This window comes from Girardinichthys multiradiatus, chromosome 1 (genome assembly GCF_021462225.1).
Source record: "Girardinichthys multiradiatus isolate DD_20200921_A chromosome 1, DD_fGirMul_XY1, whole genome shotgun sequence".
Classification (NCBI taxonomy): domain Eukaryota; kingdom Metazoa; phylum Chordata; class Actinopteri; order Cyprinodontiformes; family Goodeidae; genus Girardinichthys; species Girardinichthys multiradiatus.
The window spans coordinates 19,513,808-19,535,050 of record NC_061794.1 but is presented as its reverse complement, the minus strand read 5'-3'; the positions used below and the strand labels follow the sequence as shown (position 1 = coordinate 19,535,050).

The 21,243-nt window shown below is 36.4% G+C and overlaps 1 protein-coding gene across 12 annotated transcripts in view; it reads left to right on the top strand.

Annotated features, from left to right (window-relative positions):
* kazna (kazrin, periplakin interacting protein a) overlaps positions 1-21,243 on the top strand; it is a 275,819-nt gene that overhangs the window by 217,251 nt on the left and 37,325 nt on the right. For all 12 annotated transcript variants that reach the window (XM_047365258.1, XM_047365290.1, XM_047365267.1 and 9 more), the window contains one exon: positions 10,492-10,683. In XM_047365258.1, the coding sequence (XP_047221214.1) occupies positions 10,492-10,683 (192 nt within the window). The remainder of the gene's footprint in view (positions 1-10,491; positions 10,684-21,243) is intronic.

Sequence of the window (21,243 nt, the reverse complement as noted above, 5' to 3'; positions counted from 1 at the left end):
TGAACTCCATCCTGTCTTTCCCTCCCACTCTCTCAAAAGACGGAAAAGCAATCTAAAAATGACCCCCCTCTAGACACTTACTGTCGTTCTCCATCAATTTCCCACCTCCACTGCTGTTGCAGCCAAGTCCAATTTCAGCTGCCTCATGGCCAATGAAATCTCTGACAGATTGCTGGACCTTTTTGCAACTTTCTTTTCCGAGTCCTGCTGTTTTTCTTACATGTGGGAGAGGAGGAACCTCAGGATCGAGGAACAGCATGAGGAGAGAGTTTGTGGCAGGGTGACATAAAGACAGAGATGGATAGAAAGGACCTCATATTGACATGCTGTAGGAACCTATAAAATAGGCATTCAAAAGAAGTTTGGTATTTTCCTGGAAAACCTTTGGCAAATAAAAAAAAAGAGTTTCTGGGTCAATATAATTGAAATTATGTGCAACAAAAGAAGAAGCTGGTCTTTGAAATTTGTAATTTTGTATAAGATGTTTGTTCTCTTTTTGTGCACAATTTACTGCCCTTCTTATAGAGAGAAGGACAAGTTTTGTGTCCTCGGAAAAGCGCTGATTTTGTTTGAATAATTTTCCAACAATTTCCCACTTCCCCCAAAACTGTCACATAACAGCTGCAGGATTATTTAGAAGGACAGTTTTAGCAATTTTGCTTAAATCATACAAATAGGACACGACACTGATCAGATTCATAATTTGATGCTTCCTATTGCATGTCAGCTGATTTATGGCGGCTATTATGCAAATGCACACACTTAAGCAGCCGTTTAGATATGTGGCCGGCGGAGAGGGTTTTATTTACTGTTTCAGTGGATCTTATTAACTGGAGTCTGTTTCGGGGATTGAGGAAGAATGGGAGCAGTCTTGGAGAGGAATCATTGAATGTACATAATTTATGCATCGTTTTGTAGATGCCACTCATTAGCTTCAGTCTAATCCCTCTCGGTACTCATCATAAGAAATGTCTAAAGAAAGGACTACAGAGATACATACTAAAACGGAATGATACATTTTAGCATTTTACTTTGAAATAAACAACTATTTTGTATGTCCAGAGGTGACAGTGAAAACATGGAGGGAACTCTGTAGTATCCAGTGCAAGTTGGTTTCTTAGCAGTGATGTTAGGTTGAATAACCCAACGAGATACTAAAGACTGAAAAGCTGTTTAATTAATCTCCAGTGTTCTTACCCAGTAATACATCTTTATGTGAGCCCATAGATTATTGTTTATGTCAGTCTGTCAAACACAGCATAACTGTTAATCAGTTCAATTTTGAAGCTTTTGACAGATGTGTGTTTTTTTTAAAGCAGATGGAAAGACTTTTCTGTAATAATCAATAAAACTCCATTTAAATATAGTTTGTCACTAATAGAACAAGCCATGGTCAACCTTTTGCTATTTTGCTGCAAATCCCTATTTTTTCAGGAATAAACGTACCTGCCAAAAAGCTTTTACACTCACTTATAATGAGCCAATTCCAGCCAGTAAGCCCTACCATGCATGTACCTGCCACACAGCCATTGCCACTGCAAATTATTCAACACCAGAGCGAAGAAGTAAAAGCAACCTTTATTTTTTTGGCAGTCAGAAACAAGAGAAATAGTTTAGGTTTAGCTTAAGCAGTTTCACTTTAGACTCCATGCATTGCCACTGTACTGGAAGTCACATGCATAGAGTTTGCATGTTCTACACCTACAATGCTTGGGTTTTTCAACAGGTACTCCGGCTTCCTCCCACAGTCCAAAGACATGACTGTTAGGTTAATTGGTATCTCTAAATTGCCCTTAGAGTGTGTGCATGGTTGTCTGTGTGTTGCCCTGCGATGGACTGACGACCCATCTAGGGTGTACCCCGCCTCTTGCCCATAGACTACTGGAGATAGGCACCAGCTTCCCCGCGACCCACTTATGTAAGAAGCAATAGAAAATGACTGACTGACTATTCATTTGACATGATTGCATGCACAAGTGGATCCTCAGCAAAATCCTGGTTGACAATTTTTTTAGGGCATGTAAAATTATGTTGCATGAGTGCTGCAACTCTCACAAGCCACTTGTACTGCACATGTGCGTCACTGCTACTGAATCAACGCCTCTGGCTGCCATATCCTTGAAACTGAAAGTGAAACTGAGGCTGGATCTAGTTTTCAATTACATATACATTTTATTATATTATATTTATTTTATTATATACAGGTTCACTATTCAGATCAACAGCTCTTTAAACACTACAAACATACATCAAAGAAGGGGCAGGACTTGGTGTGCAATTCATTTTCTCATGTTTAGACCCATGTAACACACTTTTCAATACACATGCAAACATTGTAAGATGTTAAAAACTGCAACAATAGCTTTAGAAAAGGGTGCAAGCATAAATCTGAATTATAAAAATAAATCCATATATGCATATGCATATAATTTCATCAACACTGAGATTAAAACAAATTAAATCTGTACCCACACATAAATGTATACATCTGGCAAAAGTATGGATGTACACAGTTCATTGTGTATGAACATGACTGTATTAATATCTGCAAGTTTATTAATTTGCCCCCAGTTTATTTGTTGTATACTTTAGGATGTTTGCTCGCATGGTAAATTGCATCCCCAGTATTACATTGCAATATAAAAGCTGCATTTTATTTTTGAAACCTCTATTAATGGACTTAAAAGTGGGAAAAGAATTATAAAATGATTACTTTAAAACCAAAAAAGCTAGATGACATTTTCTTCTACTGTTTTCCTTTGAAAAGCTCTGGTGAAACGTTTTGGTTTGAGGTGTTAGTGGCCATCTGCCTGCAGTTTTTGGCATGTTCAAAAGGAGATTTGTTGTGATTGAGTCCTCTCAGAGCAGAAATGGTAGCTGTCTGTTTGGAGGCAAACCATTGATGTTTCACTGAACAAGTAGGCAACAGCTTTTGTTGAGGCTTCAGTCAGAAACAACAAACATTTGACCCTGACCAAGATTGTATCCTCGGGACTTAATGTCAGGCTCACACTATCTGAAACTACAAGACGACCTTGTTTTGCCAAACTACTTTCTTTGTACTCAAAGTCCTGCTAAAAAACATCTATTTATGCACTTTTAGAGCGTTGTATTTATTGGTATAGGCAGAAAAATGTAATAGAAATGTGTTCTTGTTTCAGTAACCTTTGACATTTGAATTTAGAGTTTACATGGGTCCTTACTCGAAGGGTGTGAACAACTTTATTCTTACACTTTCTAGGTCATTATACTTTTACTTGTAATGATTAGGTCTTTCTATTGCACCCTTTAGCTTTTCAAATTAACTAGCAAATATTATTTATCAAAACGTCATAATTAAATAAAAAAAACAATGATGATAAAAAAATAAAAAAATAAATCTAGAGGTTTTTTGGAGAAAAGAGAAGGATATATGGCTTACATAATTGCTGTTTGCTCAGACATAGTCTATTACTGTCAGGATGTGACATTTTGGACTTTGTTTGTGGTTTTGTGTTTTTGTTTACCTTTTAGCTAGATGTTTTTTACTTGTATTTTGTATTCATGTTAGTTGTGGTTTTCCGTTTTGGGTTATCTTCTGCCCCCCAGTGTGCTCTCCTAGTTCCCTTGGCATTGCTTTCCTGTCTATTTTCTTAGAATGGTTTCCTTATGATTATTATTATTGTTATTTCTCTTATTTCTCTGGTTCCCTTGCACTCTCATTTATTAGTTTCTTTTCTGTTATTCCTCTTGTCATTTGTTTTCCCCTTTTAGTTATTACTCAGTTTAAGTTCCCTTTATTCTCCAGTTCTTCTTAGCTTTGTTCCTCTAGTTCATCTTTGTTTTCCACCCTCTCCTTTATAGGTTAGCTTTAGTTATTGTTTACTAAGGTTTCTTTACTTTTGCAGTCAGGGTTTCCTTATGGTTTCTGTTTTGCTAAGTGCTTAGGTTGTTGTGTTCCTTCCAGTTTCTCAGTTTCCTTCAATTCATGTTTATCCTTGATTTTTATGCTTTATTTTTATCTTGGTTTATAGTTTCATTTAGGTCTGCTTACTGTCTTGTCTTTAGTCCCTTTCCTCATGCTTTGGTTTTATTAGGTTCACCTGCTCCCTCTGCCTCCCAGCCTCCTTGTCTCACCTGTTCTTAGTTCCTTTGATTACCTGCCTTTGTTCTCCCTCCTTGTATATCAGTTGGTTTTGTTTCATTGTTCGCTGCTGGTTCCTCTGTTCATTTACACTCTGTTCTGCCTGCTCGTTGCAGAACTCAGGTCTACCCCGCTACTGCCATGTTTACCATGTTCCTGCTGATGTAAGTTCTGGATCTCTGGTTTACCTGCACTGATTCTGTTACGCTTGTACCCTTGATTAAAGCTGAAGATTATTTAAGAAGCTGCATCCAAGCCCTTGTCTGCACTTTGGTCCACACCAAAACCACACGGTAACAATTACACCTAAATAAAATGCAAACACTCAAAAAGCAATAGGAGAAAAACCTAATGCATATTTAAAACCCAACCTAACCATAATTATTAACCTTATGACTATGACAGCAGTCCTGCTGGGTGTTCGGAAATGAGCACTATGAATTTCTAAGAGAGACGGCAATCATCAGGAAGCTCCCACTGTGGTTGTCACTGTAATCTGAGGTTACAGGACAGGCTTCTCTCCCACCTAGAGTTTATGCAGACATCAAAACTAAATAAAAGCTTTTACTCTATATACCATGGTTCTTTAGAAGGCAACAGTATATCAATTCCCCATATGCTTAATCAGACAGGGAATCTTGCATCATGGGGTAAAGATCTAAACTGTCTTGTCTGTAATAAAGTTTATGAAGCTAGCAAACGTTCGCTGCAACTGTGATTAGCATACTTGTATTACTCAGAACTGTGACACCCCAGAGTCACTACATGCCTGATTATAATCAGCAAAGACACTGAATGAGAATGTAAAAACCTCAAGGCTGCATTTTCAGTTCATTTGAGTGCTGACTGATTAAAGTCAAATCATATCTGGTATTAATCATGACCTAGCCAAGACACAGCCAAGAGGGCCAGCACAACAGACCGGGACCACAGAATTAAAAGCTGGTACATAATATGTTTTGTTATTAAACAAACATCTGGGAATTTCTCTGCAAAATACATTTAAAACTAGTCCAGCATATTAAAATATTATCTGCAAGTAACTGGATGAAGCTGTCTGTCAATCAAAGTCACAAATGAGTTTCACCCAATCCTATTAACAAAGTAGCAGCACAGAACCAGTACAAATAAGTTACAATGAATAATACATTTCTAAAACTGGCCTGTAGTTCCAGATGAGAATAACTGGTTAAAATGTGCATGTTTCTCGCAAACAGAGATCTTGGGTACTGTGGTTAAGTAGGAAGAGGGGTCGTCTTGAAATCTAAAAGTTGTGGATCAGGTTCCTCTTGTCACATATGGATGTGCCCCTGGGCAAGCCGCTTAACACCAAGATGCCTACTGATCTGTGTGTCGGTGTAAATGGGGCTCTAGTGTAAGGCGGTTTGAGTTGTTGGCAGCCCTAGAAAAACGCTGTATAAATTCGGTCCATTTACAATTTTGATCGCCGAAAGATGAATGGAAATCCATCTGCTTTGAAATGTTGCTCAATCTGCATGTTCCTGGTTGGATCTTTGCTGCTCAGGTCAATCCAGGGAGACATTTAACTCTAAGTAGATGGGTTCCCACACCTGCCTTGTTTGTCACACCTAGTAGAACCGGACCTCTCCAACAAATGCATCATTGTTTTAAATCCAGTTAACCTATTATTTTGAATTAGAAAAAAAAATGCATCCATAACAAATATTAGAATCAGAGGCTTGTCTGTAAATATTAGTTATTGTGATGTAATCTATTTGTTTTTTTGTGGATAAGCAAAAAAGGTCCTGAAACCAGCCGTTGCATCCAAATTATTCTGTGCCTCATTTATTCATTTTTTTCCCTTTAGCACTGTCCTGCATAAAGTTATCTTCTCTTTTTGAAGCCTTCTTAAATTTTTATTGCTTTGACAAAGCCTTAGGCCAAATGAGCTGAGTGAATGTGTTAAATTCAAATTGAAGAAGTCTCTCTCCATGCTACCTCCACAATGATTCATTTTGTTGTTGTTTTGGACAACTTTCCATGTATTAAATAGTTTATTGTGTTTTATTTACAGTTGTTATAGACATTAGGTAGATTCAGGTACTTAAAAATCATCATAAAATCATAAAACACCTTTAGATTAAGACTCCCTAATCAAAATGTAGCAATGTTAAATATTAGAATATTGGATTTTTTTAGAAATAAAAAAAATATATATATATATATATACATATATTATTTGTTACAGGAAAAGTAGGCAAATAGAAAAACTTTGGTAATTCTTGTGGATACAAAATAGGGAAAATGTACCCTGATTTTATGTTAGACAGTGCAAATAATGTGTTTATGTGTCTGTTTATATGGTGCATGTACACACACAATTTAATACATGTTTATACATAGAATATATTTTACATTATACAGCTGATCATTGTTCTCATCTGTTAGTTTTTATGACATTATGCTCTTTTTCAGTGTTCTTATACCCTTATTTTTCACTTTTGGTACTGCTGCCTTTATACAATTAAAAGAAGCAAGTTACTGAATACAAAATTTGGCTCTGTGACTATTATTTGGTTTCAAAACACAATGAGATTTACCCTGGCATCAGTTGTTTTAAAACAGATATAAATCGTCTGGTGTCCAATAAGGCTTTTGCTTTTGCTTTTGCTCATTAATTATGCCTCTTTTTAATGACACTCCACTAACCAGTGTTTTTCCCTTCGAACCTTCTATTCACCTTTTTATTATTTTTATCATTCAACAGGCAGCACTCCCCAGTCACATGAATTTAGTCAAATTAACAGACTAAAAGCCCAGAGAAGCAGGTTCTTATTCTCCAGACAGTACATCTGTCATACAGATTTATTTTCAGGTCAGAAAAAAAAACAGATATAGTGCTCCATAAGGTGCTAAATGGTCTGAGTGCTTTAATATACTGCAAATCCGCTGTTATGGTTTGTTTTTAAAAGTCTGTCCTGACATGAGATATCAATCTTAGCTGTGAGCACAGAATGAATAAGCAGCACTATTGTATAAGGAATACAAACAGTCAAGAAAACAGAAATGTTTTGTTGTACCCCTAAAGAAAAGATGCTCTTAGAAAACTACCCAGATGTTATGGTGCACTGGAGGATGGTATCAAAATTATAAGTAGAATTTCTTAAAATGTATTCTGTTTTATTAACTCTTTAAGCACCAAATGTAACATTAGAAAACCTTTTTTTAAAACAAACAAACAAGATTCCATACGACAGCAGAAGTGGTGAGTTTGAGGCATACTGCCAAGAAGAAAAACAATAAATGTGCCCCGCTGTTTAAGAAGGCAGTAACTTAATTGCTCTAATTGAGGCCTCGATGACCTCACTCAGTAGCAAATAAATTAGAGAACAAATTAGAGAAAACCCAAATTTGTAACACATTGACACTTGATTTTCTTTTGTTTCTGTTCATTAGGATTCTTCTTTAAATTCATGCACACAATTCAGAACAATGCTTTTTTGTATTACACTGGAAGATGGAGGAAGAAACTGTCTTTAAATGAATCATATTTATTGAACACATAGTGTCCTAATACATTTTTGCCAGTATAGCAGGCAGACATAACAAAATGCTAATCAGAGTATAATTCACATATATTAACATATATAAAACATGAAATAGTAAGTGGATAGCTGTCTTTACCTTTGGTTGAAAACTTTTGCTTGGTTGTCCCACCGGGGAAAACTAATATTCTCTGTCATAACCTTTATAAATAAATGAGGTATTTTTTTAAACACACTGCTCCTAATCCAAGGTGTACAGATGAAAATATGGAAAATTAGTTAATTAGGAAAGGAGGTTTTACTCCTTTGCTTGTAAAAAACACAGTTACCTCTACATGCTCTGAATCTTAAGCAACTTGGGAAACATACCAAAGCACTCCTGGAGATTTAAACAGACTAAGTTCTTATTTTTGAGATGTTCTTGTGATCTGACTCGCACCTTTGAGCTGTATTCCTACTTCCTCAATATAAACGATTGCTAAATTGATAAGAGGTTTAGCCACCAGCTTACATGCTCAAAATCACTTGGATGGATCTGTCTGAAGTCCAGGCATTTTGTAGGAATGTAGCAGGCAGCTATTAATACATTTAAAAAAACATAATCTTTCAACAATTTTTCTTACTCAAATATTCATAACTTTTTTTTCCTCCAAAAAAGCTATTTTGTCTGAATTTATGTTTTTACAAAATAACTTTCTCACATTTAGCATACCACAGATAAAATGTAAACACAAACATAGTTGGACAAAAAATTAATTCAATGAAGACCCTATAATCAATTTATTTACATATAAACAATCTGAGTATTCAGAAGGTCAAATATGATGAGATTGAACTGGAAATAAACAACAATAGGCTTCAGTTCAGTCACAAGATCAACTGTAATGGAGAAAAATCACTTTTTTATACAAGTATAATCATAGAGACTGCAACTTACAATTGATTAGTATCTGTTACATAGGATTGCCTGGATTCAATCTGATTAATTTAGATATTTCCATGTTTACACAATTAATTGGGATTGAAATGAGATTACATAAAATTAGGGGGCACGTTACCATACGCAGTAAATGTACTTATCAAACGTGCAGGAAAAAGGGGAAAATGTATCATACAAAAAACTTTACCTTAAGTAATGCAATTTTCACAGTTCTGTCTACTTGGTATAGAAGAGAATGGGCTTTTTTTTTTGTTTTATGTCTGTCTTCTGTAGTTATTTTGTTTGTATTTACCTTCATTTGAAGCACTTTGGTCAACATTAAGTGTTGTTGTTAAATGTGCTATATAAATAAAATTGACATTGACAAATTTGTCATGCTTAGATTTACATAGCCTGCATATGTTGAGGATCTCATCTAACAAATTTTTCCCTTTGGTGCAGATGGTGCTCATTGTATTTCTTGCTTAGCTACTTTCTTCTAACTTAGCTATGTGTTACCATAAATTGTCAAGGTGCCGCAATTATTTGCTTCCGTGCTCCGCATGCGTGTTACTCAAAGTTAGGTCACAAATTAATATTAGAATAATTAAGTTTGGACGTTTGATAATTCAAAAATGTCCAGGTCCACATCTCAATTGATCAAAAAATGATTTTATTCCCCACCCTTTCTAGAGACAGATAAAAGTGTACAAGATGATAAAGGTCATGCTGTGTCCTGATGTCCTAAGATGTTGATTTATTACAGCTAATATTGTTATTGCAGTATTTTACAATAATCATTTTCTAATAACGTCCAGCTCTAGTGCAATATAAGAAAAAACTTAATTGAAATCAAATAAAAATGTTGGTTTTTTTATAATACATATGGCAACATATGTTTTAAAGTCCCAATTACATTATACATACTCTGATTCCCTACAGAAATTTTTAATATTTGCTGTAGTGGCAAACATTGCTGTAAATTTAAATCTTGCCTGTATGTTTCCCCTCTCTGTTCCCCCCCAGCATCTTAATGCACCACTTTTAACATCAAAAGTATAGTCTGTATCTTATCTTTTATTGGCCTATTTGTCTCTCTTGTGATTTGTTTCTTGTTTACTATTGCTATTCTATCCTTCTACAATGTGTTCAGGCAGAAATACTGGAGTTGGGATGCAGGCATTTATAAAGTGGTATTTCTGCCAAAGTTTTGCAAGACGGGGCTGAGCAGTTTTTCCTTCACTCTCATCTAACCTCTTTGCCCTGAGGATGCCTGAAATCGAGCAGAATGAGTCCACTCATCTATACAAGCACATTCAGTGCGCAAAAAGAGATTCGTTTTTAGATAAAAAGTTGATGTAAGGGAGACAACTTTGCTATTACTCAGTTGTGGTTTGTTTAAAAAACATGAGATGCCAATGTTAGAAAAAAAAATATTTTTTGGTGATTCATATTGGAAGGGAGGAACCAGCTTTTTACAGTTTCTGTTTTTCATTTTATTGTTTGCTTTCTTGTGAAGGCAGTGAGGAGCACTTTAAAGCAATCAGTCAATATTAAATAGAATTGCTTACAATTGCTGTCACAGAGTGGTTTCACTGGGCAGCTTCAAAAATTTAAAGAGAAGCTATTACAGCGACAGCAACCCCTTTCTGCTCATCTGTAGGAATAAATGGATTTCTGCGATTAATAATAATGATTAGTAATAAGGGATTTAGTGCAGCACTTATCTTAAACAAAATCAAGCTGGTGACCCCCTATGGTGAAAGTAATTTTGCATTTTAGAAATAACAGGTTTGAAAGCTCTTGAGTGGACCTGAATAGGGCTGGATTACTGAGAACCTGTCTCTATCTGCATGATTTTTACTTTGGCTTTTAAAAAAAGGAGGTCAGTGGGTTTTCATTCAGCTCTCTGAAAGCTTTCTTCCCTTATCTTTACATTCTAGTTCTGCTGCGTGAAGAGGTGGCCCAGCTCCAGCAGGAGGTGCACCTGCTGCGGCAGATGAAAGACATGTTAAGCAAGGACCTGGAGGAGACCCAAAGAGGCTGCTCGGCTGACGTCCTGTCCGCCACGGAGCTCCGAGTGCAGCTGGCTCAGAAGGAGGAGGAGCTGGACCGGGCCAAGGAGGCTTTACAAGGTAAGAAGTCCATCTTGGAAACTGGTGTGTTGAAACAGGAATCGTCTTTATTATAACAAGCAATATGGACAATAAAGTCTCAAGACCCTGAAGAGACAGTGACTTACAAAACTATTCCGACCATTTGACCTTCTCCATGTTGTTTTCATATTAGAATTACAAACTTGAATATATCATATTGGGATTTTATGTGATAGACTGATTGTGGATTTTCTCTCAACCGCCCATGGTCAAAATAAACATACTGGCTTATATATTCATATATGTCCACAGATATTTGGAAAAATATAACTCAGCAAGTTGCAGAGAAACCACCTAGTTTTTGTAGCCAACAAAATGTTTCTGGCCTAACTAGATTCTTTTCCTTTCTTCTCATTAGAAATTATTCCTTTAAATGAATGGGTTACCTGGCACAGACCTAGCTTTTTAGTACAGTTCCTGTTTTTATTTAGTTGAGGTCAGTGCTTCAGGAAGGCTATTCCAGAAACTTAGCGATAGTCTATTTATCCATTCTAACACTAAATTTTGTGTATGCTTTAGATCACCTTTCTTCCAACTTTGCAAATTAACAAACCATTTAGCTGTCGATTTGAGGTGAAGTTGAAATATTTGTAGGTACTCATTCATTATTATTATACCCACTTTTCCAAAGTGTGCCACTGCCACTTGTAACCAAACAGGCCCTCAGCATGATGCTGCCACCCCCAATCTTGACAGTTGGTGCAATGTGCATTGGTTTGAAAGCCTGATTGTGGCTAAATAGATCAGTCTTTCCTTTGTCTAATTATAAAATCTTTCTTCAGAAAACATTTATCTTTTCCATGTGGCTAATGTAAATTAAACATTATGGCCATGTGAGACTGTGCATAAACCTCTGAGCTGAACTGTTGGCTGATGTAGATATCGCACAACAGGCCAATAAATTTCAGTCATTACTGATGGATTCTGGATTTAGATTTGAAATGAGCGATTATAAACTTGCAGCACAAAATACCTACAGTATAACCTAAATTATTAACTGACAGGCAGGTCACACATGGCCACATTCAGTGAATGGTCAAAACCACCATAATTCTACTTGGACCAAATCAAAAACCACTAGGTGGTTCATGGTTTTGTATGTTAGTGTCAGTCATGATGGGGTGGTTTTGTCACAGTTTTAGAGAATTCTTTCAAGTGGGAATATGCTCACAAAACTGCAGAAAATGAAAAGGAATGAGTTTCTGCCTGACACTGCTCGGAGGATTGCAGGGCTTCAAGCAGAGATGTCATCAGAGCAGCAATGATTCATTATTTTCAAAGAAAATATCACCCATGAAATGAGGCACAGAGCAAAACTATCATTTGGAATCTCACAAAAGCACGACTTGCTGTCAGGAGATTTTGTTGCTGTGACATTTTCGCTTGACACCAGCAAGACTGCGGTTTCTGGAAGATTTGAACTATAAACAAAAATGACTGGTGCAGAGCAGGACAGAACACTCATTAAACAGATACTTATCTCTCCCATTTTGATGTTTAAATATATAAACAGACTCCTGGCAGCCCTCATACCATCATTTGTATGACTAAGGCCTTTTAATAAAGGCCAAAGCCTACCAGCCCTTGCAGGCTGTGACAGTAATCAACCACTAATAAAAGCTGGATAACACGGGACTTCGGTTGACTTACAAGTTCAAGAAACACTAAGCATAGTGGATCTGTTCTACAATTAAAATGGGAGTTGTGGGAGAAAAAGATGACATTGGTTGTTGGGATGTTAAATGTTGATTTTCGTGGGATCAAACAGAAAGGGCGTGAACTTGAAAGAGTAGATTCCCTTGTAGCTATAACTCTCTTGTGTGTCTTGTGTGACATAAAAGTGATTTTGTCATAGGAATAGACAACAGGCTATTGTTTATGCTGCACTTTGACTAGAGTGTGACTCATGCACAAACATGTATTTGCATTTAGGTGGCAGCAAGGAGATACTTCTATTTATATTACCATTTTACTCTGAAGTGGCCGGTACAGGAGGAGCTGTATCTCAACTCATGCTTCTGTCCTCACTTGTCTTTTTTAACTCTTCACAAACTGAGATACACAATTTTAAGAAACTGTTTTAAGGCAGCTGTAAAACAGCCTTATCAAATGCTCTTCACATTTTTACTTGTAAGGTTGAAATTTTGACTTGCTGTATTGCAAAGGTTCAAATTCTTTCTGCTTTTTTTTTTGTGTGTATGTTTTTGGCCTACGTCTTGCACTTGAACATTAATATAATTTGTCAGATACCACACACGAACATTAATATCTTTTACCAAAATATTTTGTGACAGGCATACATAAAATAATATATGAATGTGAAGTGGAATAAATGCAGTAGGTTTTCTGGATTTATAAATATATCTGATGCTGGTAGTTTCCAGTGCCCTTTATCCTCCTCAGTTTAACACAAGACATTTAGGGTATAAAGTAAACGTCTGAAGGAAGAAGAGCGTATGCTCCAAAATGAAATTTTTTAGCCTGTATGCAAAACACTCTGTGTGAATACATGTGCAAAACACATACCCCAAAAAATGACAGCTTTAGTTGCGGCAAAAGGCAGTTTTACAAGCCATCAAATCAGGGGGCTGACTACATATACACACCAAATTTTCTAGGTTTGTATCTATAAAAAATTCTTAAGAGCATGTCTGCTTTCCTTTCCATTTTATAATTAGTTGTTACTTTATGTTGGTCCATCTCATACAGTCCTAATAAAATACCGTGAGGTCTGTGTATTTTATCTGGCTAAATGTGAAAATATTCAGTTTTTAAAATTCTTTTTGGAGACACTGTGGTACTTTGGTATTTTTTTTTTTCTTTTAGCAGCTACCTTTACTGGATGTACTTTAGAGGAAGCAGACAGTGAAAGCGAATAAATTCTCTTCATGGTATTTCTCTGCTAACAATATTATCTCTGAAGGTGTTCAGAGTTATGAAAAGTCATGAAGAAAGCATTAAAGCAATAGTGAATAAGCCTGAAAGTGAGCTACAAAGACAAACAAAAGCAATGACTCTCACATTCACTCAGTTGTATGTGAGCTACATTGTGGCACTGTGGTTCAGTTGCCTTGCAGCAAGAAGGTTCTGGGTTTGAATCCCGGCCTGAGGTCTTTCTGCATGGAGTTTGCCTGTTCTCCCCGTCTGTGCGTGGGTTCTCTCTGGGTACTCTGCCTTCTTCCCACAGTCCCAAAACAAGACTGTTTGGGTAATTGGTCTCTCTGAATTGCCTGCATGTATGAGTGTGGGTTTGCATGGCTGTTTGTCCAATGTGTTTCTGCGTTGCCCTGTGATAGACTGGTGACTTGCCCAGGTTTCACTGATACTTAATAAAGCTAACTTCGAGTCTTCTTTTTTTAGTAACAGCATTTACATCAAAGATCGTTGCAATCAGCGTCCTGGTGCATCTAATAATTATTACTGGAATAAAGGCAAAGAGTTGTCAGACTTAGAAAGTTCTAGTCTTTAACCATTTTAACCAATACAGCAAATAATACTCGTTATTTAGTAAAGTTAGGGGAATTCTTGATTAAGAAATGGCTCTTGAGAGCATACCAATTCAATAACAGCAACTTTCACATGGTGCGAGTTGATTGGAGGTTAGATGTTGAATCTACTAGATGTCCTTGCCCCCAAACCCCTACCACCCACCCACCCCCTCTGATTTAAAAGAAGGAAGCAGTGTTCAGGGGATTTGAGCATCCTGAGATTATTAAGTGCCAGCAGCAATAACGGTGAAGCTTTAAAGCACTTAGTTTTTAATTTTGCTGTTGTTTTGCTTTGGCTGAATAAGTAAAAGACTGAAGTGATGAGGTTGCATTTATTCATCATCCTTTGCTATGATCCCTGCCTGTTGGGATAATACCTGTTTACTTTGGCAAAGCTTCACAGAAACATTGTTGCTACCTCAGTTCAGTTGGTTTATGGCTAAATTACAGGCAGATTTGCTGGCCAACCATGAATGAAAAATGGAGAGCACAAGGAAGAGCAATACTTTTTTCTTTATTTTTTCCTACAGCTATTTAATTTTCCCATTTTTTCTCTCCTTTTCTATCCCTTTTTCTGCATTTTCTTCTGCCAAAGCCTAAATTTGTTTGATGTGTTGATGCATACTTCATTGACATTGTAAAGGAGATGTTGACCTGTAATCTGCATTACCATAATCCAGAGGATTGGTGACTGTTCAAAATTGCAGCTTTTGCATTGTTGTGTGTAAAAGCTACATGACATTAAAATAATGCAGTGCTGACAATCTTTGGACCCTGAAGTGGACTTTTCACAGCTGCAATTAAGATTTCCTCATCAGCGAGTCCTCTAATGAAATTTCAAAGTGTTGTTGGCCCTTTCTTCTGCTTTTAATTATCTACTTTCCATTTAGCTACTTACTACCACTCAGGAATACCCCTTCCCGCTCCAATCATTTTGAGCTTGTATGAAAGCAATAGACAGATATATCATTAAAGTGTTGTCCTCTAGCTGTTTAGTGCCACTTTACTCTACAATGTGTCCTTTACTACAGTCTTCATCTCACTAGGCATTTAAACACCCAAATAGACACATACAGACATACACAAGAGTGTGTGCATATGTGAAGGCAAATTCTACCTGTCTTCATATGGCAAAAACATTAAATTGACTGCATATTTGTTTACTTATACTTCGAAATACTTTGAAATGTACCAAAGATTAAAAAAGGGAAAAAAATAAAATAAAACGTGCAGAAATTTAAATGTGACTGCTTTGTGAATGTTTTGAGATGTATTACCTCATTACAAGCAGTATTTCAGAATCTTTCATAATGAGAATGACAATACCATTAAGTTTCAACTCAAACAATTTGGTGAAATTCGCAATGGGATCAGAATACCCATTTGTGATAATCAAAGCCAGATCAGTCATAGTTTGTCCCCAATCCTTGTGCCATTTGGGACCGTGCAAGCTAATTCAGGTTTACTGTTCTAAACATCATGGGAACTATAATATTTGGTTGAAGGATAAAAATGTAAGGAAGCTTGAAGATGTAATATTGAAATGTCTGTATGTTTATAGAGAGCAACTTGACAAATAATGCTGGAATTTGTAGCAAAAACTATACAGACAGTGGTAAAAACATTTAGGGAAATATCTGCCGACCATAATTCTGTGTCTGGTTTATGAACTACACGTTTTGTAAAGCTTTGACCTGTGCATTTTTATGCACAGAGCGATACAATGTACCTTTTATTAAAAAGAAAATAACAAAAGCACTACCAAAGTGCTAATACAAACGAAATGGTTTTCATATTTTATAAAAAGACAAAAACATTACAAAGCTGAGATTTTAAGACTGCTTTTTCCTATTATATTAATAAGTAGGTTTGTTAGCATAGCTTGCATTACAAAACAACAGTATTCGTGTGTATTTCCAAAAGAATGTAGATCCTCACTTTAAGATTTTCAAAAGGCTGTCAGCATTTCTAAATCCAGCATGGCACACCAAGGCTGAATGTCTCAACATGTACATAAAAAATACAGTTTTCATTTTAAACAGCTTCTTACGTCTCTTTGCTTTCTCTGGCTTCATCTTTAAACGCCTCTCTGACACTGTCAACAGCTAACTTTGACACTTGTTTCAAAGAGTGTTGTTGTCAGTTCAGCCTGTTAGCTCCTACTGTATGCATGGTGCATTCACTGATCAGAAAAATAAAGATTTCCAGCAGCAGCTAATAGCCATCACCGGAAAATTTCTTCATGCATTTCTACGTTTGTGTTTTATATTTTAATGTGATTTACAAAGTTTTTCTGCTTTGGATAAAATCAAAGAAATCACAAGGACATTGAACATAAGAATAAATTAAATATGGGGTACAAAACAGTGTAGAACTGAACCAATGTGCTAAATTAGTAACTAGCTTATGATTGCTAACATTGCTAACATAGAACAAGGGCAAGTGGAATCTTGATTATTCTGCCACAATTGTTCAATGAGTCATACATGCATGTGTTTCCATGCTGCATTATTTGTATGCTCTGTTGCAGCTGCAATAAAGAGAACATTATTTCTAAGTTTACATTATTTTACTTCAATAGCCTCACATCTCTTTGTGACATCTTTCTCTTCAAAATTAGGTTGTGCTCTTTGTTAGAAACAGTGGAGTCTGTTCTCTTCCACAAAAAGAAGTCAGACTGAAAAGGTGGCTCCATTAGGTCAGGGGGTTGTGGTCATGACCATTAGAATTTAATAATTTTTGAATTTTCCAAAGAAGATTACACATTATGGTTACACAGTCCGCAAGTCCTATCAGTACAAATACAGATGTCAACCTCAGCCAGTCCCGTAGTTTGGCTTTACTGAGGAAAAGAAAAGGTGAACGCTGCTGTGAGGCTCCTATTTTTAATAGTCAGTGGCAGCACATTTAAAATCCCAAACCACATACAATAGACTACCCACAGTAAGCCAGTCTATTGTTCCCACCAGAAATAATTATTTTAAGGGTTGAGACAAAGCCACTTCTTTTTATATAGGACTGAAGTTTTATGGAGTATAGTCAGTATAGAGTGTGTTTTCATTAATATTCTGAGGGGTTTTCATCAGTGTGTCTTTGTGATCTGGTACGGTGAACTGAACATGTAAAGACTGCACCCTTTGTTGAAATACAGTAAACATTATTGATTAATATTAATCCAATGTATGCTGTGGTTTAGTTAGGTTTCTCACTGCTGTTTACACACCGTCTTGTCATCAACACTGTCACCCAGATTTATTACCGCCTCTGATGAAGGTGTGTTAAAAGCCTTAAAATATATATTAACCTTATAGTACATAAGCATAATCTCAAGAGGAAATTTTGGAAAAATTGAAGCTTTATTTTATATTGTATTTGTATGGAAAAAAAACTTACATTAAGAAATCATTGTTTTTACAAAATGTCTGGTGCCACTTTTATTAGCACCTGTGGTGTGACTACTTTGATGTAACTCCCCCTTTTGCCATTAGGAATAAACCTAATTCTTCTACTATATCCATTCCACATTGTTGAAACATGCAGACAGAGGGATCTTTCAGCATCCTGCTTTGCACAATCTGTCGAGCTCCTCCATAGTCAGGTCCCCTCTTATGCAGTCTGCTAACAAAACCACTGTTGTACTAATTTGGCCCTATATTATGGATTACATAACACAGGGCCAACAGGGAGGTGGAGTATGATTGCATGCAATGACAGAGTTGGCAACACAGTTAAATTAAGCTGTAAGCCTGACTGTGTCTCATTGCTCCAAGGCAACCAGCCGCTCCCGCATCGCTTTTGCCTGTTTTGTGATGGCTTTCACACTGCATTCTGGGCTCCCTCCCCAATCTTGGGCCCAAGATCAGATAAGAATCTGATGATGAAGTGATTGTGGTTTTGCAAGCAGGACAATTGTCTCAAACTCACAGCCATGAAACTCTTAACTGGTTTCAGAGAAAGAAAGTAAAACTTAAATTAAAACACAACCTGACTTGTGTCTAGCTGAATATTTATGGAACAATGACCATGAGAGCTTTCAAAAAGCTCAATCTTAGTCATTATACCAACTCTCATCCTATCTTGCTAAAGTGCACATTTCAGGTAATGTCCCAGGCTTTTTCCTGGCTTTCCTCTTAAACAGCTTGTTGGTGGGTAAGCTGAGTCTGCTACAGTAACAGTAATCATTGTAGATATATTTCTTTCCTTATGATCTTCTTCACTGGTTGTGAGTGAAACCTAGGTACTTGCCCAGCCAAATTTGCCACATTTCCATTTGTTTGAAACCTTTTAATTTACTGCACTGACTATCGGTAAGATCTGTTTTAGGTGATTAACTTCAAGCCAATTTATAATTTGCCTATCCAATTTTCAGAATTGGCTAAGAGAAATTGGCCTTCATATGTACACCCTAAGGAAACAGGACATTGTGGATTATACTGAAACGGTCCTAAGCACTCTGATCAAGTTGGATCCAGATGGAGCTGAGGAGTTTTTCTGCTAGCGGGTTGAAGATGAATGCATTTCATTTTCAGCATCACAATAATTCCAAGCATGCATCGCAATTAACAAAAGAATCCCTTCCAAGGAGATTTTTTCAAGATCTGAAATGTCCTAGCCTGAGTCCAAAACTTAGTATGACAAATAATCGGTGGAATTAGGGCTGTGAAGAAAGACAGGTCCAAACAATCGCATTTAGAAAACTTTTGCACAATAGAGTCGGCAGACAAACATCCAAATTTTAAATCGTACAAGGAGTCTATCCAAAGAAGACTGAATGATGGGATTGAGTCCAATGGTATTTCAACAAAATATTAATTTCAAGGTGTGAACACCTATGCAATCTTGTTATTGCAGCTTAATAATAATACATTTTATTTATCAAGCACTTTACATGTAAATCTTGAAGTGCTACAAAGTGACAATAAAAACACTAACCAACATATAAAAATATAACATATAAAACATATAACTTACAAACATATGAAATCTGAAGTTAAAATATCAATCATAATACCCTGAAAACAAAAATGTTTTCAGTTCTTTTTTAAAAGACTTGATAGTCTGCGGTACAAAGGTTTTCTGCCTCCTTAATTTTTCACTTCTAACACATTTGTTTGGTTTTCAGTTGAATTTTACAGGATAAATATCACACTATATGTGGAAAACATTTAAAAATTATTTATTAAGGCCTCAAACAGGGGTTGGTACACTTTTTTTGAAAGCCACTGTAAGCATATTTTCAAAGGTGTCCATGCTATTAGGTAATTTATTTTAATATGCTGTGAGCTGGTCCGAACAATTTGGTACAAGTACACAGACATAAAAATGTCGAAAGCCACAGATTAAACTTATTTTTAAAACTGGAACAGACTTTTGAAAAGCCACTGCTTTTGTGCAGTAACTAATGAGTTAGCTCATTTATTAAGTCCTCCAGTTGCAAAGCACCATGCAAGTGTGCAGTGGACAAAAGCTTTTAGTGCACTAGAATACTAGAGGCTCACATTAAAATACTTCAAAGCACTTTTGATTTGGTAGCAGAAGGGCCTTTGTGCGGTGAGCTGATAACCACTTATGCAGATTTCGCAGAACGGGTCAGGAGAGCAGGATACAGCTCAGTGTATTTGTTAACATTAAGTAATGGGAGCAAGTAAACTTTGGAGAGAGCTGTTTAGCAAGAGCAGTAAACTTCACTATTTTTAGCTGAAAGTAGCCTTTGGCTTCAGCTTTTGTGCAGTTGTGCAGAAAAGCAGATGTTCACATTTTAGAAAAAGAAAACGGAAGTTTAACAAAAGAAACAGATCAGTCAGTCAGTCAGTCATCTTCTATACCACTTCTTCCATAGTGGGGTGTAGGGAAGCTGGTGCCTATCTCCAGCAGTCTATGGGCAGTAGGCGAGGTACACCCTGGACAGGGAGAAACAGATCATTGTTTCTTTATTTACATTAAACCTCAATATTTTGCTCTGTTGACGTTACTGATTAAATTTAATGAAGTTCTTGACATAAATCATGTTAGTTCTTTTAACAAAGTGTCAGATTTTCTCTAGCTGTTTCTGTTGAACTAAACTGTTCAAAGGTGGAGCTAATCTGCTCACCAAAAATAGTTCAACTCAATTTAAACCTATCATGCTTATTTTCAAATATATTGGTTTCCACCACAGCTGCAAATATGGACAAATCAGCACTGTAATAACAGCTGACCTAATGTGTCAAAGTGAAACCATCACTTTAGCAAAGAGACACTTTATCTGGTGTCAAATCATAGGTAGAAAAAAGGTTTTTAAAGGGCAGTGCATTGCACGCATATTCTGCCCACATCATTAAAGAGCAATGCATGAAGCTAAGAAACCATAAATCAGCTGCATGAGTGAGATACAGCAGCCTAAAACACTTTGTATACTAAGAGTATGGGTTTGTATATGGAATGAGACTTGCAACAGCAGCTGCTGAGCAAGGATTATCAATTCAGTTTAAAAAGTGAGTGTTAGTAAAACTCAGGACATAAATAAACGAGATCTTAGTGACGTTTGGTGTTGGGAGTACACAACTCTGGTGATATTTTGACAGTTTTGCAGTTTGATATTTGCTCTAGTCTAAATGTATACACCCTGACCAACCAGAAGTAAGCTTCATTTCAAGGTGCATGTTTTTCACTCTGCTTAGTATCTTGTTGGTCAAAGATTCTGACGACAATAGGATACTGTGTCTTGCAAAAGTATTCATACTGATTTAACTTTGTCACATTTTGTCTTGTTACAACCAGAAACATCATTGTATTTTATTGTGACTTTATGTGATAGACCGTTATAAAGTGGTTAGTAGATGGACAGTAGTGCATAAATGTGAAGTAGAAGGAAAATGATTTGATAGTTTTGGAATTTCTTTTTTCAAAGATAAAAAAAGGATGGTGAGCATTTGAATTTAGCTGTTTGTGTCGATCTTTGGGTTTAGTTTCTTTCCATTGGGTTTGTTTACAGCATTTCTGTATTATTTTGTGGGTCTTGCTTCTGATCTTTATTGTTTATGTACTCCAGGTGGCACATTATTGTTCAGGG